Consider the following 26,055-nt stretch of genomic DNA (forward strand, 5'->3'; position numbering starts at 1 on the left):
TGTGTGTGTGTGTGTGTGTGTGTGTGTGTGTGTGTGTGTGTGTGTGTGTGTGTGATATTTATGTGCTAGCTTGAGTGTTTGCATTTCTTGTAAACTCCTGCCTCTTTAAGAGCTCTCAAGGATCACTGATGCAGGAGATGCAGAAGAATGAGCCTCATCAACTGGGGATTTACATGTCCACATGAATCACAGCCTACACTTGCAACCTATAAATTCATTAAGCAAGCCGACCTCCACAGACTGGCTGTGCTTGGCCTCAAATTACCCGTGACATGCGCATTAGATGATGAGGTAAACCTGGGAGTGAAATCTGCAGGGCTGTAGGAGAATGATGCTGCTGCTGAAGCTGCATGGAGCAGGATGTGGTGAGTGTGCAATATCATACAGAACAGTGCCAGCTATAACCCTAGCATTGCTATATTCGTTTATTCATCGCATATTGTACACTAGTGATGACAGTAAAGATTGTGATTCTGGATAAACAAAGTTATTAGTAGATGTTATGCTAAGCGTCCTTGTGCTAAGGTTAGATGATGTCATCAAAAAGGAGAGCATCATTACTGCGCCATAGATTCTTGCGCACACCAAATAGTCTATACAAAGATGTAAGAATAAGCCAGGCTATATAGATAGATAGATAGATAGATAGATAGATAGATAGATAGATAGATAGATAGATAGATAGATAGATAGATAGATAGATAGAACAGAGTAGCAATTGTGGCAAATAGACACGTGCAGATATATATGTAAACATACAGTATGTACAGCATGTAATATATATAGATATATATGTAAACATATGTACAGTGAACATGTACATAAAGGCTATAGCAGTGCAGGGCATATAGCAGTATAGCAGATATATATGTATCTGTGTGTGTGTGTGTGTGTGTGTGTGCGTGTGTATGTGTGTGTGAATATGAAATATTAGGCAGAATGTACAGTAAGGTATATAGATACACATAAATAAAAATAGTGCAGATGTAATTGCTTACTTGATATATTTTATTTACACGATACATCATGTTTATTTGTGTTAGAGACACTTGATCATATATAACAGTAGGCTATAAGCAATTCTGAAGATTTTAAATATGCTGTATATAGTTAATACGCGTATACATAATAATCACAAATGGGTGATAATACCACTAATTGGCCTGTATTGAGCATTGATGCTTTGCAAAGTGTATGTATACGCATTTTGAATGTCTGTTCTTATTTGTGTTGTTTTGTTTGTGCTGTTTCTGACATCTCTCTGGATGTGGTGTTAATGATCGCATTCACGCGTTAAAACTTTCCTAAGCAAACGCGCACAGCCTTAATTGTACTCCAAGTCCCAGCATGCTTAGTGGGATAAAGACGCGTTGACAGTTAGCTTGGTACTTTGGGGCTGTGTTCCAAACTGCACACTGCCAGACTTAGAAGCATGTAGTGCTCAGTGATGTACACACTTTTTTGTAGGGTAGCAGGGACAGGACGGTTTAGGGAGCAGCCTTCCATTAATAGAAACGGTGTGCATGAGCAACCATGGAGGAAGTATGCGTTTATCTCACATATGCTGTATGTTTCTCTTCACAGGACCGTGAAAAACACGATAATGGACCGGTGCTGAACTTGAACTTGATCTGGGAATAGATGACAACTTATCAGGACCTCTAGGGAGGCGGGTCTAAGACGAAAAAACAGCTAAATACATGATACTTTCCTGGGACTGGAAAATCATGGGCTGATACAAACAGGGGTTTTATTTTTCTCATCAGAAGACCTGAACTGAATGAATGAATCAGGGTGAATAGGAGCAGAACAGAGATGGCAACCTGTCCTGACTCTTGGTAACTACATCAAATAAAACAATCTTTTTTTTATTATGATTTTATTATGATTATTTATTTATTTATTTATTATTATTATTTTATTATGATGTTTTATTTGTTTTATTATTTATTTATTGTTTTTTTTGTCAAGTCCATTAATGCTTGCTGTCTAATGCTGCTGCCTTAATGAGAAAACAAAGCATCAAGGAAGAATGAGAATTTATTTTCACCTTTTTTAAAAAAAAAAAAAATGGTTAGAAATAGCAGAGCAGTGCAGTGTGAATAACAAGGCAGGCATGTAGCAGTCCTGATAGAACTATAATAGGAAAGATATCATGCATCTGAAAGCCGCACCCTCTCTAAAGCCCTCTTTATCTTTGTGATCATGTCATTAAAAAATTGTGGTTTGGATGTCCTTTACTCTAACATTCAGGCAATATTTTGTATGAACCTGATACTTTCTACACTGAAAAAAAGCTGTTAATGTGACAGGATATTAGTGGCAGCAGGGTTACCTGACAAGTGCTATGAAATGTATGGTAAACCACAACAAAATCTATTTAATGTATTATTATTAAAATACTGTAGTATGTTATATAGTTATATTGTATAAAATAAGATATACTTTTGTACAAAACAACAAGCAAACAAACAAACAAAAAATGGCAGCTAAAAAAATATACATCTATGCTGACAGATCCAGAGTAGTTGTTAGTGCTGAGATTTCAGTGAGTTAATTCAGTACTAGACATGGTTGAATCTACTGGCAATAGTTATGGTGGCTCCCTGGTTAAGGCTTTGAGTTACGAAATAGAAGATTATGTGTTTGAATTCTGGCTGCTGTGGTGGGTTAATGGTTATTAAGTAGGTTTTTTTAATGCATCAGCTTGTACTAGAATTTGCATTATTGGAGACATTACAGTACTTTTTCAAAAAAAATGTTTTATGCGTCTTAAATAATTGCTACTGGCCTTTGCAAGTTACTATATGGTTTAAAATAATAATTATAATTGCTTTCTGCAGGTATATAAATGCATTCTGTGGTGTATACAAGTGTTTCTGTGCCTGTTTAGTTGATTAATATTTGAATTTTGATTAAATCAAGAATCATGTTCACCAGCATACTTTAATTTCTCAAGACATATCAAAACTACAATATATTAAGGTTAAACTGTAATGCAGCAATTTGTCCATTCTTTACAGCCCTACCATGCAGACAAACTGCTTCACATGCAACTCTAAGGAGCTTTCCCTTAATGACTTCCAGGGTAATTGAATTTGTGTATAAGAGCTAATAGTGAAAGTCATTCATTTCTATCAAGTGGTATGCTAAACGATTTACTGTCAAGGCCTGCAAAATGTAGTGGTGACTTTCAGTAAAGCAAGTAATAAGATTAAAAGGACCTCCCGTAATATTTAGTTTGAAATGAAATACTTTTGTCTAAACACAGATACATATTAAATTGACCACTGACTCGTACAAGATATGATAAATTTTTGTTCTACAAACTTATATTCTATATTATCCTTAAATAAATACATGTTTTTGACCTATATAATTTTTTATTTACACATTTCAGGTTGCTGTTGGTGACAGTCAGACATGAGTACCTAGGCCAAAGGGTCTTCCAAGTCCCTTGGTCCACAGCAGTCCAGCAAATCAAGCAGCTTATATACCAAGAAACCAATTTTCCTGTATGTGAGCAGCAGCTGATTCATAATGGAAAAGTGGTGAGTAATAATCAATGAGCACACTCTAAAGCACAAATGCTTGCTGAAGCTATATGGAAAAGCTTTTACTTGAATAATAAGGATATTTTAAAATACAGGATACCATTGCAGTTTGCATTTTTGTTTATCTTATTTGTGTTTTTCTATTTGTGTTAAAATTAGAGTTTTCATTTTATAGTTTCACTGTAATTCCATATTTTTTATTTTTTTGAAAACCTATATTTTTTTTCACGCTACACTATTGCATTATAACTATGATATTACACCATTGAACTAAGCTGACCACTTCAGCAGCCAGATGATTAGGTTTATAATCGTCTATAACTGATTAATCGGATCGAATTTGGCTTGTAATATGGCCTGTATTTTTTTTTTAACTTCATCAGTCCAGAGTAAGAACTGACACTCATATGTACAATTTTCTGTTCTCTGACACACAGTAGTTAACATTTTATTACAGTCGTTTGTATGTGAATGTTTCTAATAGGTGAAAGAAAATAGATGGAGAGCTCTGAACTTTAACTTTTGTATATAAAAGGTTATTTGAATATAAATGCTGTAAGAGTCATAAATCGTTACAATTATGTGTCAGGCTTAAGGCACTTTTAAAGCCTGTTTCTTAAATCCTTTTTGGAATAAAAACAATAATATGACTTAGTTTAGGTAAGTAATGGTTTAGGCAGGTTTTAATATTTGCAGTTGTAAAATTAATTTAAAAAAATTTATATCTTACATTACTGAAGTTAGTGACTGGGGTGTTCATCAACATGTTTTTGGAAAATATTTACTCAGGTCATTTTTTAATTTTATTTAAGGAAACACTAGTCATGTGGTTCGAAATTAAACCAATGCAATTAGGTTGCATAAATATGAGACTAGATAATCAATCTATGGCCAAATAATAAAAAGGTCTGAGTTTGATTAATTGTAGGAATTCAGACTATGATGTGAATTAGACTATATGACCTGAGGCAGTTTTCACTGCTTGCCTTGACTGCACTAAACATGTGACCTTAAAACAGGGAAGCCTTTATGATTGAAAAGAACAGGTGGGAGAGCTGTCCTGAAGCTTACTTATGTCACAATCAAAAAATAATCACAGCCCAAGCAGTCTGTAAATCTGGATACAGCCAAGCAGATAATCTGGGAACAGTCTGAGATTCCATTCACAGTTAAAGTTTAGCACAAATACTGCCAGAGCAAGTCTTGACTTCATATTTCTTGATTCGTTTTTCATATATCCCTGCATTTTACTAGATAATAAACTTTCTGGCGATAAGCCAGCGTCTGTAATAAGTTTTGGAATTTTTGCTTGTGGTGATTCTTGCTGGAGATGCTGTGACAAGTTCCCAACTTGCCGAGCAGTGAAAGAGGGAAAATAAAATGGAAAGAACAACGTCAGCAAAAATGCTGTAAATACTGTCTGAGATGTTCTCATATTTATTGTACATGCAAACGTTTTCTGTGGCCACATCCTTCTCAGCAGTCGTAAGCTGCCCTGTGTTACTGAATGTAATGCCACCTTACTGTATAATGATTTTATTCATTCAAGTATTAGACTAAGTATTCAGAGTGATGTCTGAAATTAACTATGGATTTACATCGGTATTGCAATTATTCTTTTCAGTATCACATTTTAGAAGATTGAATTTATTTAAAGTGGGATAGAAGTGAGACACAGTCCAAGCAAAGAGCTGAGAATTTGTGGGATAAGCACTTGAAGTCTCAACAGTAGCATCAGATTTGAGCTAAAAAAAAAATTGGATTTCAGGTGACATGGTGAATATGGCATTCACTAAATTCCAGGGGTATCGTTACCACGACGTAAAGTGGGCGTGTTTCCGGAGTTCTTGGAAAAAGGCCCTCTTTCAAAAAAAAAAACAAAAAACAGCATACTACGAAGGACAAAACAGTCATACAGGTAGATTTATTTTAGAAAACAAATAAACAACCAAAAACTTGCCTAGTGTTTCAAGATCTATTCTTAAGGCAATAAAATACTTATATGGCCAAATGTTTGTGCACCATCACACCTACAGTATATGTGACTCTTCCCCAAACACTATACACAAAGTTAGAAGCACCAGGCCTTCTCTTCTGACATCAGTGTCTTTACTCTGTCCTTATGCACTGTGGCTGAATAAACACAAATCCCCATAGCTAAAATCCAAAATCTTGTGGAAAGAACAGTAGAGGTTATTATACCAGCACACTTTAACTAAATCTATAATGTGATATTCAACAAGCACATATGAGTATGATTGTACAGGTGTCCACATATTTTCGGCCATATAATGTGTATCTTGTGGCATTTATTCATTTTAAAATGAGATCAAATTAATTATATTATTAGCCAATTCATGCTAAATAACTGGAGGCCATGTATAAAGTATGATATTTATATATTGGTATTTCATGGTCAAGGCATAATATTTAATGGCCAATACTCAAAATATTTACTTGTGGCCTTTTTTTTTACCTCATTATATTAATTTGATGCCACTATGTCAGTGGCTCTCAGAAATATATAATAAGCAACAGATTGCTTGGGAGGAACACTGATGATTTGCTGATCAGTTTTTTAAGGCTGCAACTTTGTGTGCCAGAACATGTTGAGCATTGCGGCTGAGGTAGCAGAAAAGCTACCTTTTGACTTGTCTGAACAGAATATTGAAGATTTCCTAAACCCTTCTGCTGATTTTATACCTTGGGGCTTCACTTAGATACATGCCCACCTGCTGCAGAGTAGGAGTACCCAATGTGATCAGATGCTCGAAATGATCTAGAGGAGCTTTGTAACTCAGTTAAACGACACTGAGATTATACAGTATATGACCCTCTACTAGTGCACCAGTGTCTCAAAGAGAGTCAATCTCACTTTCCAAAATATTGATGATCAATCCACATATGTAAGCTTGCTGTAAATTTTACCAATACATCGTTCTACTGATGACATGATGATATTGAGGGAATCTGTGTATTTTTTTACTTATAGATCAAGGACGGAGTTGTAGTTGGAACTTTGGTACTACAAGGGAGTCCAGAAATAACCATGACACTGCATGGAAGAGGGCTACGAGGCGGTGGTAACTTACGAAAATGTTTATAGATAACACATGCATAATAAAAATACAATTAAATATTCCCATGAATTAGGATGGCTTTAGTATTCATACGATTTTTAATTAGTAATGAATTAGTACTTACTAATTTTCATTAACCTACAGTAGGTTGGGAAAAAATACCTGCCATAAATACATTGCAAAAAATTGGAATAAATGTATATCACAATCAAAAATAATGTTTTGATCTTTTACAATAATGTCTTTATGTATATTTTGGTAAGATACAATTTATTTATTGTAACTTTACCCTTAAATGTCTTGTTACTTTTGCAGTAGGTGTATGTAAACTTTTGCATTCCTATATTTTATACCATCTAAGAAATGTTTTTACCTGTCAAATGCTCTCTTACAGGGAGGTTTGGGCAAACCACTCCACCTTTGGTAGAGTTTCTTAAAGACATTTTACGGCGATATCCAGAAGGCGGACAAATACTGAAAGTAGGTCTTGTGATTATCTATATCAAATCTACATAATGTTAGACATGTGCATATACAGACTATTGACAAATGAAATAACATAATTTGATGGGCCATGAGCAATGACAACAGCTTCAACTACCTTTAGCACAGATTCTACAAGTCTCTGGAGTTGTCCTTGAAAGATGAACATGATACTTCTAAATGATATTCTCTTAGTTGGTGTTTTTGGATGATGGTGGTGATGAATGATGTCTCACATGTGGTTCCAAAATATATAAAAATTATTCACTATTGAGATCGGGTGACTATGAAGGCCACAGTATATGATTTACATAATTTTCATCAATTATTCAGTGATCCCTTTAGAACAGGTGGGGTCATCCTGGAAGAGACCACTCCCATCAGAATAGAAATGTTTTATCATAGGTTAAAGGAGATCAGGCAGAGCTTTGCATTGATTTGCAGTGATGTTTCTCTCTAAATGGACACATGGACTTGTGCCAGCAAAATGAATGCCCCTACAGCATTACAAGGTTCATGCCTTTCCTTTAATTTGTCACCCATTTGTAAATAGCTTTTTTGAAAACCACATGAAATCTACATAGATTTTGACTTGAAATATTTATAAAATTCTGTAAATATGTCAGTGTTGCATTCACTGTGGTCCTAAGTTCTCCCTGCTGAGTCTTAAAATGAGACTGAGAGTTCAGTGTCTTCAAATAAATGGGCTTGCCTAATTGACTTAATAGCTTAGAAAAATAGTATTAAAGCAAACATTATGTACATACTCTTATTCTTATCCTAATATACCAGCTGTAATGATTATTTCTTGGCTCTTGATCTCTAACTCTTTTAGGAACTGATTCAGAATGCAGAGGATGCAGGAGCCACAGAGGTTAAATTTATGTATGATGAGAATGAGTATGGGGTCGAGTCACTTTGGTCACCTGATATGGCCCAATATCAAGGTACATACTAAATATTTAATTCAAATGTGCCATTATGAACCTTTTTTTTCATTTTAATTTGATATTTGGTGTACAGGATCTGTGTTCATTGTACTAAGCTTATTATTCTATTGTAATCTTGTCTGCCAGGAACGGCCTTGTACGTGTACAACGATGCAGTTTTTACGACAGAAGACTGGAATGGGATTCAAGAAATTGCTAGGAGTAGGAAAAGAGAGGACCCATTGAAAGTTGGGCGATTTGGGATTGGATTCAACTCTGTTTACCACATAACAGGTGGTAGTGCAGTCAAATTCTTATATATCAGATACCGACTTTTGAAAAATATAATTTTTAGGTACTATACATTTCACACAATAAAGATTTTTTTTCCTGACCTTTTCAGATGTCCCGAGTATATTTAGTGGGGATCAAATTGGGATGCTGGACCCTCATCAGATGCTGTTTGGAGTCCATGAGTCTGGACAGTGCTGGAACTTGAAGACAGACATAAAAGAGATAACGGAGCTGAATGACCAGTTTGCACCGTACTTTGGCATTTTTGGCAACTCTGAAAAGACCATCAAAGACGGCAACTTTCCAGGAACGCTTTTTCGCTTCCCACTCCGTATGAAGCCTTCTCAGCTAAGCAGCAATGTGTACAATAAAGAGAAGGTTCTAGAGCTGTTTGAGTCTTTCAAAGCTGATGCGGACACGGTGCTGCTCTTCCTGAAGAGCGTACAGAAGGTCTCTCTGCATGTCCGTGAGTCAGATGGTACTGAACGGATGCTTTTCCAAGTCTCAGCAGGTGAGAATTCTGAACACAAATTTGAGCAGCCAAACTCTCTGAAAACTCTATGCCAGGCCATTGACAGCTATAGTAATGGTGTTCCAGTTACTTATGTCACTTGCAGTACATACCAGCTCAGTATTGAGGTGCAGGATAAAACTTCAAAAGAAATTCAGAGGACCACTTGGTTGGTTTGTAATGCTGTGGGTGGACGAGGCATGTGTAGTGAACTGGACAGTCTTGCAGATGATCTAAAGTTCATCCCAATTATCGGCATAGCTTTACCACTGAAGCTGCTTGATGATGAAGACAAGGGAGCAACTTCTATCTTCTTAGGACGGGCATTCTGCTTTCTTCCACTGCCCCTAGGAGAAGAGAGTATGACAGGGTTACCAGTGCATGTCAGTGGTTTCTTTGGCTTGACTGATAACCGTAGGAGTATCAAATGGCGGGAGGTGGACCAGTGGAGGGACCCAGCAGCCCTTTGGAATGAACTCCTTGTTGCAACAGTCATTCCAAAGGCATACTACACACTCATTATGGAGACTATTAGTAGAATTCAGACCATGAAAGACCAAGATTTTCCCCTTTCTCCTAGAAATATTTATGAATCCTGGCCAGATCCCAACAGGATACGCTCACACTGGAGACCCATTCTCGAGCCCCTGTTTCATGACTTGCTCCAGGAGCCAGTCATCTACTCTCTCAGCAACACTTGGGTCAAAGTGGATGATGCAGTGTTTTTAGAGTTAGATAGTACAAAGGACAGCACCGAATCAGTAATCACATACCTCCAGAACTCAGGGATGATGCTGGCCAGAGTACCAGCCAGTACTTTTGCTGTCTTGACCACATTTTTGACCAAACCTGACAGCTTAAAAAGAGTGACTCCTTCTTTTGCACGGCAGATGCTAAGGAAAACTGGGCATAAAGGGTCATCCAGTGAGAAGCTACTTCTGCTTGAATTTATCCTCAGTGATGGCTGTTACAGTGACCTGATTGGACTAGAGCTGCTGCCTTTGCAAAATGAGACATTTATTGCATTTTCTTCCTCTGTGAGTGACAAGGATGCTGTGTATATTGCCTCAGAAGAGTATCCAAGGTATGATTTTAAAGTTTTTTAATGATTCTTACATTTTTTTTGCTCAGATAGATGTGTAGTGTCATTTCACCTGAACATCAAGCAAAGACTTAACTTATATTTGTACAGTTTGGTTGTATATAACTTGACTGTTTAAGGAATTACACATTTTTTAAAATTATTTTATAGAACAATGTTCTTGAATTCCTCAATAGGTCCCTTTACCCTGGTTTGGAAGGAAGATTCATACTAGAAAGTATTTCCCCAGAAGTCCTGAATTGCCTGAAAGAAGCAGCCAAAAGCAGAGGTAAATATATAAATGAGCATGATCACAAACACAATTTTATTATGGCGATGTGTCCAAAATGAGTGAGCCAGGTTTAAACCTCATTAAAATAACCAAAAATGTTGATTTTTGAGTTGAAATTATAAAGAAAAAGCTTTACTTTACTGTTACTAATGTACATCCAAGTTAGGTGAACAGTTTAGGAATTACTGTGCTTTTTCTGAGAACAAAGATAACTAACATGATCATAATTTAAATGAATTAATAAAATCCACTTGCTGCATTTTAGAAACCCTTGTCTTAAGGCAATGAACCCACATACATACATGCCTCTGTCAGGTCTACTCTTTCAGACATGTGAATGTTAACATTACAATAATTCAATGAGACAGTGTTACACACCTCAGACCTAAAACTGAATATGTGGTCTGTCAGTGAAATCTAACGGAATAAAAAAAAAACTGTTTCTGCCATTTATTCTTTGCACACAGTTCAGAATATAGTACTACATGCTGATACCTTCTGTAGTGCTAATCACATATTAGCTATTTTAAGCCTGTTAAAAGAAACGTGATAACCTTTGGTGCCAGCCAACATTTTTTTCCAGGAATTGCTGCTGACACAAACTTTAGGTGATAATGTGTTGGCAGAGAACTGCATTCTTCTCATCTGAGTGCATTGTCTTTAAATGGTTAAACTGCAGTCACAGAATTTATACAGCATTTACATTGTAAAATTTAAATCATTCTTTTATATTTACCTTTTAGAAAATTAATAAAATTCACTTTTTAAATTTAAATTTTTTTTCTTTTTGTGAAAGTAACTGTGTTTTTATTTTGATCCTGATGTTGAATATTAGTTCAGCAGTATCTCTGGGGTTGTTCAGGTGAGTAAATGTTGTGTCATGCCCGTGGAGTGGGACAATCCATTCTCCTCCTTAATTGTTTAGTTTCATTAATTCATTACATTTGAAGTGATGAATAATACAACCTAATATTTCCTAAAAAAAAAAAAAAAAACATAGTTTACTTACCTTTTTGCTGCACTGTAATTCCAAAGCACTAACTGATTAAAACCATGAATAAATGTCTGGCATTATCTAACTAATTTCCATGTGCTAACAAATTTTACATTACTGTTAATGTAAATTATTATACTATGTAAAAGTGAAGACCAAAAGAATAAAAATAATAATTAAAACAGTACGGTGTTAATGTGTTAGTATGATTCAAGCATGTGGTGCATGATACATGTACTTTCACTGTTTGTATATTTCACTTTTACCTGTGATTGTAAAAACTATGGTGTGTACTTATTGAAATGTGTATTATATCAAATAAAAAAAATAATGGAAGCGTTTTTCAATAGTAATGCTACTGAATTGAATGCTAGTTGAATAATTATAAACGTAATTTTTTGTTGAAATGTTCACTTTATTAGGAACACCTATGCACCTGCACATTCCTGCAGTACTTTCAGTCATGTGGGAGCAAAATCATGCGGATACAAGTCAAGCGCTTGAGTTAATGTTCACATCGAACATCAGAACGGGGTATAAATGTATTCCTTGTTTGACCATCTCATGTTGATTGTGATTGTTGGTGCCAGACAGGTTGGTTTGTACATTTTAGAAACTGCTGCTCCCAACAGTCTGTAAATTTTAAACAGAATGATGCAAAAACAAAAAACATCCAGTGAGCAGGTAGGAATAATTTGTTGATGAGAGAGGTCAGAGGAGAACCGTTTTACTGGTGCCAGATGAGAGGACAGCTATAATAACTCAAATAAACTCTTTATAACCATGGTAAACAGAAAAGCAGCTACAAATGTACAACATAACAAAAGCAGATGGTCTGATATAGCAGAATGTTCCATGCTAGTCAGACAAAAATGGGAATTTGAGGTTACTTTGGGCACAATCTCACTGGACAGATGAACACTGGAAAATGACCAGGTGATGCTTGTTTTCCCAATATGTGCAGTTTCAGTGAACCTGTGCACACCGAATCACTATATTCCACTGTATGTGCAGATGTATAGGTGCACGCTGCTAAATCTAAACACAAATCAGGTTTCAAATCAGCCAATAACTTAACCATTGCTGGATGCTTCCATTATTTTTAAACATCCTGGTGTGGTATGCTTTGTACTAAATCAGCAACTGTAGTCAGGATTTGAAATATGTACAACACAAACGTGGATTGATGATTAAAAAGGCAGTAAGCTTATAAATGTTTTGAGGAAGCATGCAGTTATTCAAATTATGCAGGTAAATATGATAAAATTCCAAGTTATATAACTCCACTAGTCACAACTAGCTGCTCACAGGACATAAGGACCAAAAAAAGCATTATTTTTCTAAAGAATTTGTACTAAGCATCAATAATAATTATTTGGATTTTTTTTTGTCTCTTGGATTTTTCTAGGAAGGCCCTGTACTCAGGTTCATGTTCTAACCCCAGAAAAATCAGCACGTCTCATAAAAGAAGTCTTTACCACAACATGGCCTTCCAGAGACTTTTCTGTTCAGTGGTATCCTGGTGATAAAGAGAAGAAGCATCCCTTGGTATCTTGGCTGCAAATGGTTTGGAAACATCTGTATATTAACTTTGCTGATGATCTTAGTATGTTTGAAGACATGCCTCTGATTCCAAATGTGCCACTAAATGACAGTATGGAGTCCTTGGAGCTCTTGCGTCTCAAGACTCCATCGCCTATCATTGTTGTGAATGAAGAAGAGAGTGCACTTTCTGAGGACCTGCTGGAAGTCATAAAGAAAGTTGGAGGGGTTGTCTTACAAAACTTGGATTCTTGTTTGCAACACCCACTCCTGAAAAATTACATCCATTCGTTATCTCCAGGCACTGTGCTACAAATTATGGACAGGACCTCGTCCCAGAGACTGGCTAGCCAAGTTTCATCCCTCACTGTCAATCAAAAGGTGGCCCTCAAAGGCTTTCTAGGTGGTCTTATCGATGTAACTGAAAAGGAGAAACGTATAATTCAAGAGCTTCCCATCTTTTTGAAAATGGGCAAGTTTTCAGACAAAGACACCCCATCTTTTACTTTCCTTAAAGGCGCTAAAGCACTGCAACATACTGCCAAACACCCTCCAGATGTTAAACTATCCATTAATGTGGTTGACTGCAGTGATGAAGCTGCGATTCGTCTAATTCGACTGTTAAATGTGGAACAGGTAAAAACCACTGAATTGCTGAAGGTCATTATTCAGGACATTGAGAAAGGTTTCTACACCAAAGAAGAAATGGAAAGCATCATGCTCTGGACCCTAACTCATTTATCATTTCTTAAAAATGAAAACAAAGCAGTGATTTCGTGGCTTTCCTCTCTTAATTTTATGTATTCCTCTAGTGGAAAACCTCTTGCAGCAATGGACTTTTTTGATCCTGATCTGGAGATACTACAGGACCTGTTCTACATGGAGGAAAAGACAACATTTCCACCAAACACCTACACATCATCTCCTGATGTTCTTCATTCACTAAGACAGATAGGGCTCAAGAATGAGGTGCAACTTACTGAAAAAGATGTACTTCATGTTGCCCAGAAAATAGAAGAGTTAATGGGAAGCCCTAATCCAGAATGGGAATCTATTTTGAAGAAGGCAAAAACACTACTTACTATCCTAAACAAACAAACAAAATTAGTGAAGTCATCAGAAATTCAAGCATCCCTCCAAAAATTGAAATGGGTACCAGTCTGCAAGGACAGGCCTTTAAATTATCCTAAGTCTCTGATCTGGAAAGGAGACTCTTGTAATATTTCCTCTCTCTGTGACATGTGCAATGTATCTCATGCAGTGCTTGTTGGCTCTTCTATAGCACTGGTAGAACGAATATCTGGTGGCATGAAAAAAGCCCTTAAGCTATCCATGGAGCCTCAAGTTGACCAAGTGCTCCAACATTTAAAAGCAGTAAATGATTGGCACAAATCTCAGGTATTTACCACAGAGGACTGGTATCAGTTTCAACAGATCCTTTTTGAAATTTATGGTTTCATGCAAGTTCACCTAGAGGATGCAAGAGAAGCAGTGAAGTCTCTGTCCTTTGATTGGGTGTGGACTGGCAAAACATTTGCTTCCCCTGTATTCACAGTTCTAAATCCTGTCCAAGATTTGGATCTACAACCATACTTGTACTCATTACCAAAAACCATCGCAAAGTTCCACAAACTTTTCAAATTCTGTGGTTCTATTGATGAAATTGACCCTAGCCATGTGCTTAATGTGGTTACAACAATCAAGAACAGAAGTGAACAAGAAATGACAAAGGAAGAATCTAAACATAATATCCTACTCTTGGTAAATATCTTACGGTGGTTGTACAACAATCAAATATCAGTGGAAATTGACATGCCAGTGCCAATTCTATGCTACAAAGATCCAAGCAAATTAATCATGAAACCAATTCATGAATGTGCATACTGTGATATCAAAGTCGATGATTTGAACGACTTACTTGATGATACTTCAGAGCCAATTATCCTTGTACATGACGATATTCCCATGAAAACTGCAGAGTGGTTAAGAGTTCCATGTTTGAGCACAAGACTAATAAATCCAGAGAACCTTGGCTTTGAACAATCAGGCCAGAGGGAACCTCTAACAGTAAGAATAAAAAACATTCTAGAGGAATATCCATCTGTTGCAGATATCTTCAAAGAGCTCCTGCAAAATGCTGATGATGCGAATGCTACTGAATGCAGTTTTCTGATTGACATGAGAAAAAATCTTGATATACGAGAGAACCTACTGGACCCTGGAATGATTATCTCCCATGGTCCTTCTTTGTGGTCATATAACAATGCTGTTTTCTCAGACACAGACTTCCTCAATATAACGAGACTGGGTGGATCCCTGAAAAGATGTGAAGCAGACAAAGTCGGCAAATTTGGATTAGGGTTCAACTCTGTATATCATGTGACAGACATACCTATTATCATGAGCAGAGAATTTATGATTATTTTTGACCCAAACATCAATCACATTAGCAAACACATCAGGGACAAGTCAAACCCAGGCATCAAAATCAACTGGAGTAAACAACAGAAAAGACTAAGGAAGTTTCCTAACCAGTTCAAGCCTTTTCTTAATGTCTTCAACTGCCAGCTTCCTCTGTCCCAAGAGTCCCCCTACAAGTATGATGGAACTCTTTTCAGACTTCCTTTCAGAACAGAACATGAAGCAGCTTTAAGTGAAATTAGCAGTATATACTACAACACCACTGATATATATTCACTTGTCGATGAGTTCAGCATCTGTGGGCATCGGCTTATTCTTTTCACTCAGCATGTTGGGACAATGGTCCTGAAGTATTTGAAATCTGAGGAGTCAAATCCTGCTGCTGCACAGGATGTAGTCACAATAAACAAGAGTGTATGGTCTTCCAAAGCGACATATGGCCCTCTTAGTATTCTGAAATCTGCAGCCAAGGTCATGAAAAAAGTTTCAACCACCAACAAAGTACCTGCTGATATTCCTAAATCTGGCTCCATCATCAGAATTGTGGTTGAGGAGTACCACAATGTGTTCAGACGTATTCTTGATCTACAGTCGCCACTTTTCAGAGGTTCAGAAGAAGATCCATCTGCATACTTTGAGATGGCAGCCAAAGGCTCTCAAACCAGGAGACTTACTGATGAAATTCCTCAGAAGGGTGTCGAAACCACAACCTGGCTCATCTCTTCATGTATGGATGTGACTGAAGCTCTGAAATTTTCTCTGAGTGAAAGTGGAAAGCGACTAGGATTGGTGCCATGTGGGGGTATAGCAGTTCTGCTCTCTGAAGAAGAAAATCGAAAATGGACATTGCGGACAAATGCAAGCCCAATCGGAGAGGTGTTCTGTTATTTACCTCTCAGAATAAAAACTGGATTACCAGTACATATAAATGGATGTTTTGCAGTTACGTCAAATCGGAAGGAAATATGGAAGACAGACACAAAAGGACAATGGAACTCCATTTTCATGAGACACGTGATCGTGCAGGCATACATGGCTGCACTTAATATGTTGCGTACTATGTCCGAAAATGGGGAACTCCTTGAATATCACTACTATGCAGCTTGGCCTGACCCTGGAGTTGTGCATGATGACTTTAATTTGATTTGCCAAGGAGTATACCAAGAAATTGCCAAAGGCCAAGATCAAGACAATTCGAATGTCTTCTCAGATGGCAAAACCTGGGTGTCAATCAAGTATGTTAGGTTCTTGGATGACACATTGCTCTGCAAACCTGATGTTGGACCCGCTGCTTTCAAAATATTCATGAAATATCTGAAAAAGTGTGGCTCCCAAAATCTCTGTGCTGTAGAATTGCCAGACTGGGTCAAAGAAGGCTTTGATGATGCTGGCTGTAAAGGGAAACTGTTGGAGAACACTCTCACAGAAAAACAGTTCTTCACAGATGTCTTTTTCCCGCATATACAAGATATAGACAAAGACCTTCGTGACCCCCTGATGCATTATGTCCTCGATGAAAAATTGGAGGATTTCGCAACTATTCTAAGAGAAACCCCCTGCATTCCTTGCTCAGGGCCATCACACAGTCTTGTTCTGCCATCTCGGCTGATACATCCAGAAGGAAGAGTTGCAAAACTGTACAACAGTGATGATGGGCGATTCCCTGAAGGAACTGTTAAGGATTATATTAATCCAATATGCTTGGTGAAATTAGTACAGTTGGGCATGGTCAAAGATGACCTTTCCTGGGAAGACCTGACAGAGCGTGCCGAATCTGTTATAGCTCTTAATGAAGTTGATCATACTGCTGCATGCCAAAGGAGCAGTATACTGCTTAGTTTGATTGACGAAAAACTAAAAATGAGAGATCCATGGGCAAATGAATATGTTGCAAAATTACAAGCCATCAGCTTCCTTCCATTCTTGACAAAGCCTGCTGGCTTTTCTCTTCCCTGGTATGGAAATAATTTCCCCCAGTCTACAATGTTTTCTGCAACAGAACTTTTTACAACAGACCATCAGGATACTGTATGTTTGATGAAGCCAATCCTGAATGAAAACTCTCCATCTTTTAAAGGCTGTGGCTCCATGTCTCTGGCTGTGAAAGACTATCTCGGACTGATAAAAAGTCCATCTGTTGGGTTAGTCATCAGTCAACTTAAAGAACTATCAAAATCATTTGATGGTGTCACACTATATCAAGAAAACATAACAAATGCTTGCTACAAATATCTATATGAAGAGATGATGCAGACCAACGATGTTAGGGAAGAAATTCTGGAGGATCTAAAGACATTTTGCTCCATTCTAGTGGAAAACACATATGTAAATCCATCAAAAGTAGCATTTTATTTGAATTTTGATGCTGCTCCATATCTATACCAACTTCCCAACAAGTACAGAAACAGCTGCCGTGAGCTTTTTGAAACTGTGGGTGTTCTTCCAAACTTCACGGTTGAAAACTTCTCAGCTGTTCTAGAACTTATCAAAAATGAATGTGGGAGAAGAGGTCTCTCAGAGGACAACTTTCAGTTATGTCGTAGAATCATCAGTGAAGGAATATGGAGTTTAATTAGAGATAAAAATCCAGAGTTCTGCCAAAGCAACTATGGACAGATACTTTTACCAGATAGCAATCTCACTTTGCAACCTTCCAGGTCATTGTGCTACAATGACTGCCCTTGGATAAAGGTCAGAGATACAACTGTGAAGTATTGTCATGGAGATATCCCAAGAGAGGTGGCAGTAAAATTAGGTGCCATTCCAAAACGGCACAAAGCATTGGAACGGTATGCTTCTAATGTCTGCTTCACCACACTTGGAAGTGAGTTTGGGCAAAAGGAGAAACTTACAAGCCGAATCAAGAGCATCCTCAATGCATACCCCTCAGAGAAGGAGATGCTAAAAGAGCTTCTACAAAACGCAGATGATGCCAAAGCAACAGAGATATACTTTGTGTTCGATCCCAGGACCCATCCAACTGACAGAATATTTGATGATAAATGGGTGCCTATGCAAGGTCCATCTCTCTGTGTGTACAACAATCAACCATTTACAGAGGATGATATCAGAGGTATTCAGAATCTTGGCAGAGGTACCAAAGAGGCAAACCCTGGCAAAACTGGACAGTACGGTATTGGATTCAATTCAGTATACCACATCACTGACTGTCCATCTTTCATTTCAAATAATGACATCCTTTGTATCTTTGACCCACATGCACGTTTTGCACCTGGAGCAACAACTGTTAGCCCAGGAAGAATGTTCAGAGATCTGGATTCTGACTTTAGGTCCCAGTTTTCTGATGTCTTGAACCTATATTTGGGGAATCAATTCAAGCTGGAACGCAGCACAATGTTTCGATTTCCTATTCGCACTGTAGAAATGGCAAAAAATTCTGAGATTAGCTCAGTACCTGCTTCAGATAGAATGGTACAAAATCTTCTGGACAAACTACGGGCAGACGGTGCAGAACTACTTATGTTTTTGAATCACATGGAAAAAATTTCAATATGTGAAATAGAATATCGAACGGGAGAATTTAAAACACTGTATTCCGTCACGGCAAAAATCACAGATGGTGATCGTTTGAAGCGTAAACAGTTTCATGCCAGTGTAGTGGACAGTGTGACAAAGAAAAAGCAGCTGAATCAAATCCCAGTACAACAAATAACATACACAATGGTTATTGAAGACTCAGATGGAAACTCAACAAACTGGCTGGTGTGCAACAGAACAGGATTTTCTGATATGGAAAAAGTTTCAAAAAGTGTAGTGTCGGCCCACAAAAATGAGGACATAACACTCTTTCCCCGGGGTGGGGTGGCAGCATGTACTAGTCACAATTATAAAAAGGCTCATAGAGCCTTCTGTTTTCTTCCGCTTTCACTTGAGACAGGCTTGCCATTTCATGTGAATGGGCATTTTGCCTTGGATTCTGCCAGAAGAAACTTGTGGAAGGATGATAATGGAGTTGGTGTAAGGAGTGACTGGAACAATAATCTAATGATGTTATTAATAGCCCCTGCCTACGTTGAGTTGCTAATTCAACTGAAAAGGCGACTGTTCCCTGGACATGATCCCACAGTGACAGTTCTACAGGGAACACCAATTCACCAAGTCAAAGACATGTTGCGGAAGTTCTTGTCTTTCTTTCCAGTAAACAGACTGGACATTCAACCAGACTGGTACTGTTTGGTGAAGGCAATCTATCAGTGTATTCATACAGAACTGAAAAGACTTCTTCCTGTTGTTAGGGCACCACATTTGGATAACAGTGATCTTTTGCACTCGGCATTATACATTTCCTGGGTGAACACATCAACTTCATCTAAAGGCAGAGCATTCTTTGACAACTTGCTACAAGATGAGTTGCAGCACCTGAAAAATACAGAGTACAATATTAGCACACGTAAGTCGGTGGCAGAAAATGTCTACAGGCTAAAGGCCATGCTTCTGGATATAGGCTTCAATTTAATCTACAGTTGTGATGAAACAGCCAGCCTCTACTTCTGCTTGGAAGATGCAGGTATTCCAGTAAGCTACGTGACACCGGAGGATGTCCGATGCTTCCTTTTGACCTTTTCATCTCCAGACACATCTTGTCAAGTTGGAAAACTGCCTTGTCGACTTCAACAGTCAAATTATAAGCTTTTCCACAGTCTGAAGCTGCTGGTGGACTATTGCTTTAAAGATATAGAGGGGGATGACATCAAAATAGAGGGTCTACCATTGCTTTTGACAATGGACAACATCCTGCAAGTGTTTGACTCTAAACGTCCTAAATTCCTAACAAGCCATCATGAACTTGTCTCCTCCAGGACAGAATTGTTCATGCAAACACTCTACATGAGATATACCAACATTCTCTTTAAGGCAGGAGTGGCAAAGGTTTTTGACATAAGCAGTTTTGGAGATTTATTGGGATCTGTCTTACCTCGAGAGTACAGAACCAGGGTCCCTGTGAAGTGGAGAGAAAACTATGCAAGTGAATCATGGCTGAAAAGTGCATGGCATTTCATTAGTGAAAATATTGGCATCAAAGATGACCCAACAGAGGTCAAGCCAAAATTTGAGACAGCTACAGAGATCCTTAAAGATTGGGCTTTACTACCAGGGATCAAGTTTATGGTATCAAGCAATAAATTAACTGTACCAGAGCATGATGCTCTGCTACCCTTCAGCCTAATATATGCTGGCATTTTCCCCAATGGGCAAAATGAAAAGGTTTTCCACACCCTGATGAAAGCAGGATGCCTACAAGTAGCAGTAAATAAAATATGTGCAAAAGAGAGTCCCATATTGTCTTTACTAGCTCAGTACACAGCAAATATAGACAACCCTTCAAGCATTCTAAGATCCCTTGAGTACATGATTCAGACGTCTACTTTCAGAGCTGGGAGCTTGACTGACAAAGACTGTGAAGCACTCTTGTTGTACTTTACCTCTAATTTGACAAGTTTATGTCAGGATGATGTGCAAATTCTGAAATTGCTCCCATGCTATAGAGCTGTTAGTGGGCAGCATATCAGCATAGCAAACTTTGGAGCTTGTAATGTTTTGACCAAAAGCATTCCATCAATTGACATGGAAAAGTGGGCACACACTACATCCTCAGCCTTTCTAGTTGATAATCCACAGCTGAAAGAACTCTATACCTTTCTCAAGTGCAAGCCAATTGATGACCTGGAAGTCTACCTGAAGCACCTCCTTCCAAAGTTTGACATTCTGTCACATGAAGGCAAAATCCAACACCTCATTTATTTGAAGGAAAGGATATTGACAATGGAGGAGTCATGTTGCATAAAGGATCAACTCTATGAAAAACTGGAAAATCTGTCATTTATTTTTGACTCAACAAACAGACTAAAACCTGCCAAAGCCTTTTATGACCAGACTGTAAAAGTGTTTGAAGTGATGCTTCCACCAAAATCTTTCATCCCTGTGGACTTCTTCAAGAAAATTGAGCAAGTATTGAGACCAAAAAATGGAACTTCACTCCTGCCTTCATGGATTACATTCCTACGCAAAATAGGTTTAAAATATATTGTGTCTCAGCAACAAGTTCTTCAGTTTGCAAAAGAAATTAGCATCAAGGCACAGACAGAGAACTGGTCTAATGAAAAAGTTCAGACCCTAGTTGATGTTCTCTTGAATCACATTTTCAGTGAGAGGACAGATCTGTATGAGGGAGTATTTCTCAAAGAACTCTCAATGATCTCGTTTTTATGTCCAGAACGTGCACCGACAGAACTTGTACGACTGCATCCTCAACACCAAGAAATCAATGGCACTCTTCCTCTAATTCGTTTCAATGGGTCTCAAGTTAATCCAAAATTTAAACAAACAGATGTCATGCAATTACTTTGGACATCGTGTCCTATTTTACCAGAAAAAGCTACCCCAGCAAGCATAAAAGAGCAAGAGGGTACCACCCTTTCAGGCCAAGAGCAGCTTGAACAGGTTTTGACTATGTTAAACGTAAATTCAGATCCACCATTGGAAAAGGTCATTAGCAACTGCAAAAATATTTGCAGCATCACAAACATGGATGATGACACAGTCAAAACAAGAAATAAAGTCTTGAGGAGAACCTATGAATTCCTAAACGCAGATAAACGGGAATTCCGTTATCAGTTGCGAGGGGTTGCATTTGTTATGGTTGAAGAGGGCTGGAAACTTCTAAAACCAGAGGAGGTTGTGATAAATCTGGACAATGAATCAGACTTCAAGCCTTATTTGTACAAGCTTCCACTTGAACTTGGTACCTTTCACCAGTTGTTCAAATTAATGGGCACTGAGGACATTGTATCAACAAAACAATATGTCGAAGTTTTGTGTCGCATATACAGAAGTTCTGAAGGTAAACATCTTGACCCAAATGAAATGAGGACAGTAAAAAGAGCGGTTTCTGGACTCTTCAAAAGTCTCCAGAATGATCCTGTACAGATTCGTAAAGATCTAGAGACTCTCAAAGATTTTACGTTTTATCTACCAAGTCATGATGGTCGGCTTGCCAAGTCAAACAGTTTAGTCTTTGACGATGCACCACATTATAAGAGCAGAATACAGGGTAATGTTGGAGTGCAAATGCTTGTTGATATGAGCCAGTGCTACCTAGGCAAAGACCATGCTTTCCACACTAAGCTCATTATGTTACTTCCACAAAAAATGAGGCCAAGACTTTTAAGTAGTATCTTAGAGGAACAACTCGATGAATCATCTCAGAAAATGTGCCAGTTTGGAGCACTTTGCTCACTTCAGGGTCGGCTTCAGCTGCTACTTTCCTCTGAGCAGTTTATCACAGGACTAATCAGAATAATGAAGCATGAGAATGACAATGCATACTTAGTAAATGAGGAAAAAGCCATACGGCTCTGCAAAGCACTTTGCGAGGGCTTGAAGGTATCTTGTTTTGAAAAGCTACAGACAACATTGCGAGTAAAAGGCTGCAGTCCTATTCCACACAGCCGTAGTGAAACTCTGGCCTTTTTGAAGCGATATGGTACGTCCGTTATCCACCTCTATATTCAGCATTCAGATAGCAAAGACATCAATTTTCTTCTTGCTCTTGCAATGACTATCAAGTCTGCTACGGACAATCTGATTTCTGACACTTCCTATCTTATTGCTATGCTTGGCTGCAATGACATATACAGAATAACAGAAAAGCTGGACAACCTTGGTGTAAAGTATGACTCGACCGAGCCCTCAAAGCTTGAGCTTCCCCTTCCTGGTACACCAATACCTGCAGAGATACATCATTTACTGCTAATGGACCCAATGAATGTTTTCTATCCTGGAGAGTATGTGGGCTATCTAGTTGATTCCGAAGGAGGAGATATTTTAGGGTCCTATCAGCCAACCTACACATATGCCATTATTGTTCAAGAAGTAGAAAGAGAAGAGGATGACAACCCAGGTTTTCTTGGTAAATGTTTTCAGATTGACATTGGATATAGCGAATACAAAATTGTAAGCTCCCTTGATCTATATAAATTCTCCAGGCAAGATGACGGCACCAACATTCGAGATGGTGCACCAGCAACACAAACAAGCCCATCAGAGAGTTCCTCTAAGGACCCAAGAATGGCACCACCTATTTTTCATGGCAAAGAAAATCGCATACCTCCACCAAAAAAGGCATCTCCTAAAAAGATTAGGATTAATGCATTACCTGAAATTCTGAAAGAAGTTACTTCAGTTGTAGAACAGGCTTGGAAACTTGCTGAAACTGAAAGAAAGAAGATTATCAGAAGATTGTATCTTAAGTGGCATCCAGACAAAAATGCAGAAAACCTTGATGTTGCCACAGAGGTCTTCAAACACTTACAAAATGAGATCAGCAGGATGGAGAAGCAAGCACATGCAGAGCAAACAACAGACAGAACGTCAAGAAGAACCTTCTCTGCGTCATCCACTCGTTTTCAGTCAGAGAAATTCTCTTTTCAAAGATTTTACACGTCATGGAATCAAGAAGCAACAAGCCATAAATTTGAAAGGCACCAATTTCGAGATCAGTTTGCAAGTTATTCTGGATCATCACATTCTAGTCGTTTCTTTGTGCCACCTTCATTTAAGTCAGTTGGAAATCCTGTGGAAGCAAGAAGATGGCTAAGGCAAGCAAGAGCAAACTTTTCTGCTGCAAGAAATGACCTTCATAAAAATGCAAATGAGTGGGTGTGCTTCAAGTGCTATCTGGCCACCAAGCTAGCATTAATTGCTGCAGACTATGCAGTCAGAGGGAAATCAGACAAAGATGTAAAACCCACGGCATTGGCACAGAAGGTAGAAGAGTACAACACTCAGCTAAATGGACTGACTAAAGATGTCAACATCTTAGAAGGTTATGGTGTTGACAGCCTCAGAACCCGTTATCCTGACCTGCTGCCCTTTCCTCAGATTCCTAACGATAGGTATACTTCAGAAGTTGCAATGAGAGTAATGGAATGTACAGCTCGAATAATTGTCAAACTGGAAAGCTTTGTGCAGCAAAAAATATGATGCATCAGAAAAATACCTGATTTTTACATCAAGAAACAACACAAATGGTGGCCTTGTGCAATAAGTATGAATAGATTTGTTTTTGCTTATTTTAAGCAAAATCTTATGATAGTTATGCACAGTACCAATAGTGGTGCTAAATCCTCATGCTTATTGCATATGTTGCTTGTATATGTCCAGACAGATGCCTGAGCCTGAAAATATTTTAGTTTTTCTGACTTACTTTATAGTGTGAACATTTTTGACATGCAAGTGTACATAACGCTAAAAGGCATAGCAATATTTTTCTTTTTACTATAAAGTTTGTGTTATCCTATGTACAGAATCGACAAGAAAATGCTGCGTTTTTACTTCATGTTTTATATAAACGTATTTTCTTGCCACAGTTATCTATTCGACTGTAAGGTCCTGTAATTTGCATGCATTTGCACAGCACTTTTGATTAAGGAACGCTTGTGAAATTGCTGAAAGCTGAGGGGAAAAAATCGTTGAGCAGAGACTTACACATGAAGTGTCGTGAATTTAACAGTGGTACATTAAAAATGCAAAAAACGGCCTAATTGTCCTGTCAACTCAGGATGTATACAGTTTGAGTACAGTATAGAAATTACCATAACAAGCATACAAATCTCTATAAGAATTTCTTAATATACAGATAATCTAGTCCAGTAAAAATTTAACCAATATGTTTTAACCAGACTACTATAACATACTCTGTTAGTCCCATACTTGTAGCACCACAGTTTTTTTTTTAATATTCCAGAGTTGTATCTAGTATTCTCAAAGGATTAGTGCATTCCAAAAGCTTTTCAACATGTCTTTCTCAAAATTCATTAATGATCAGATGTTTTGTTTGTTTTGTTTTTTTGAACAGTGAAAAATGATTTGGCCAAAGCAGTTCATAAATACACAAAGTAAGAATAAAATGCTTTGATGTAAAAACAAGACTCACTTTAGTACAATCAATCTGGGTTTAGTGTAGACAACAACTAAAGCTATTATTGTTACTTTACTTTGCCAGCTAGTAAGTAGTAAGCATATATAACTGCACGGTGTAAAATAGCTTCAACAACATTGTATTTGCTAAAAAGTACAAGTTTGTTATGATTGAAAGACCTGCTTTCCATTAAACCCCTCCAAGCTTGTTACAAGTCTCAACACATATGACGTTAGTAACATGACCTGTAAAATCACAAACAGAGGTTGGTATAGGATTGTGGATTTTTTTTTACACTGTCTATATTCTTTGGCTTTTTTCCTTATCCTACAGTATGGCAGTATCCTACAGTTTTTCCTTATCCTACAGTACAACCTACAGTATGGCAAATTAAGGGATTCTTCTTTTGATTATAGAATAAAGCTATAATTTGTCCTGTGTGTTTTTCATCAAAGACCACAGCAACTAAAACACTGGATAAGGATTCATATGCATTTTGTTGATCTGTCTGTATTTCTTACTTTTGTACCTATTTCATGCCTTATTGTAGCTTTGTATGTTTGAAATCAATCACAGAGACCACTGATTTTAGCTCTCTCAATGTATATTCTGAAATACAGTGTATCTTAACAGTGCCATACAGCTAATAAATAACGTCAGCTTTACTACGTAAATGATCCTCCTAGTAATGTTTGTCTCAATGAGATGTTACATGAAACTTTGAATAGTGCATTAAATTAGTGATGAGCTAAGTGGACTAATTACAGAGCTAATACAAAGGAAAAAATGGTAGACCTCTCCAACAAAGCATGCATTTATCCGAGCCAGAATTTGTTGATCATTTAAAAAAGGTAAAGCTACATCATAACAAGCTTTGAATGTAACATGAAGGCGGTAAATAACAAAAGGCAATTTATTAATGCTTATTTCTTAG

General features: G+C 37.7%; 1 protein-coding gene across 2 annotated transcripts; it reads left to right on the forward strand.

The window, feature by feature from the left end:
• Positions 1 to 227: 227 nt before the first annotated feature.
• Positions 228 to 25,809, forward strand: sacs (sacsin molecular chaperone). 2 transcript variants are annotated; one of them, XM_060888015.1, is made up of 11 exons: positions 228 to 365; positions 1,585 to 1,838; positions 3,401 to 3,551; positions 6,547 to 6,637; positions 7,029 to 7,114; positions 7,953 to 8,064; positions 8,194 to 8,340; positions 8,450 to 9,935; positions 10,130 to 10,221; positions 11,060 to 11,086; positions 12,627 to 25,809. In XM_060888015.1, exons 2-11 carry the CDS (start codon positions 1,816 to 1,818, stop codon positions 24,182 to 24,184), a joined length of 13,773 nt encoding a protein of 4,590 aa, XP_060743998.1. In that variant the 5' UTR covers positions 228 to 365; positions 1,585 to 1,815; the 3' UTR covers positions 24,185 to 25,809. The 2 variants fall into 2 exon arrangements, with proteins under 2 accessions (XP_060743998.1, XP_060744000.1); XM_060888017.1 differs by lacking the exons at positions 228 to 365; positions 11,060 to 11,086 and having other exon boundaries at positions 1,460 to 1,838.
• The last annotated feature ends 246 nt before the right edge of the window (positions 25,810 to 26,055 follow it).

This window comes from Tachysurus vachellii, chromosome 15 (genome assembly GCF_030014155.1).
Source record: "Tachysurus vachellii isolate PV-2020 chromosome 15, HZAU_Pvac_v1, whole genome shotgun sequence".
Classification (NCBI taxonomy): Eukaryota; Metazoa; Chordata; class Actinopteri; order Siluriformes; family Bagridae; genus Tachysurus; species Tachysurus vachellii.

Bases quoted from the DNA above. Each gene is read 5' to 3' on its own strand.
- sacs (XM_060888015.1), top strand. From the start codon at position 1,816: ATGGCAACCTGTCCTGACTCTTG. The intron at 6,638-7,028 runs GTAACTTACGAA...GCTCTCTTACAG, and splicing joins AAGAGGGCTACGAGGCGGTG to GGAGGTTTGGGCAAACCACT. The intron at 7,115-7,952 runs GTAGGTCTTGTG...TAACTCTTTTAG, and splicing joins AAGGCGGACAAATACTGAAA to GAACTGATTCAGAATGCAGA.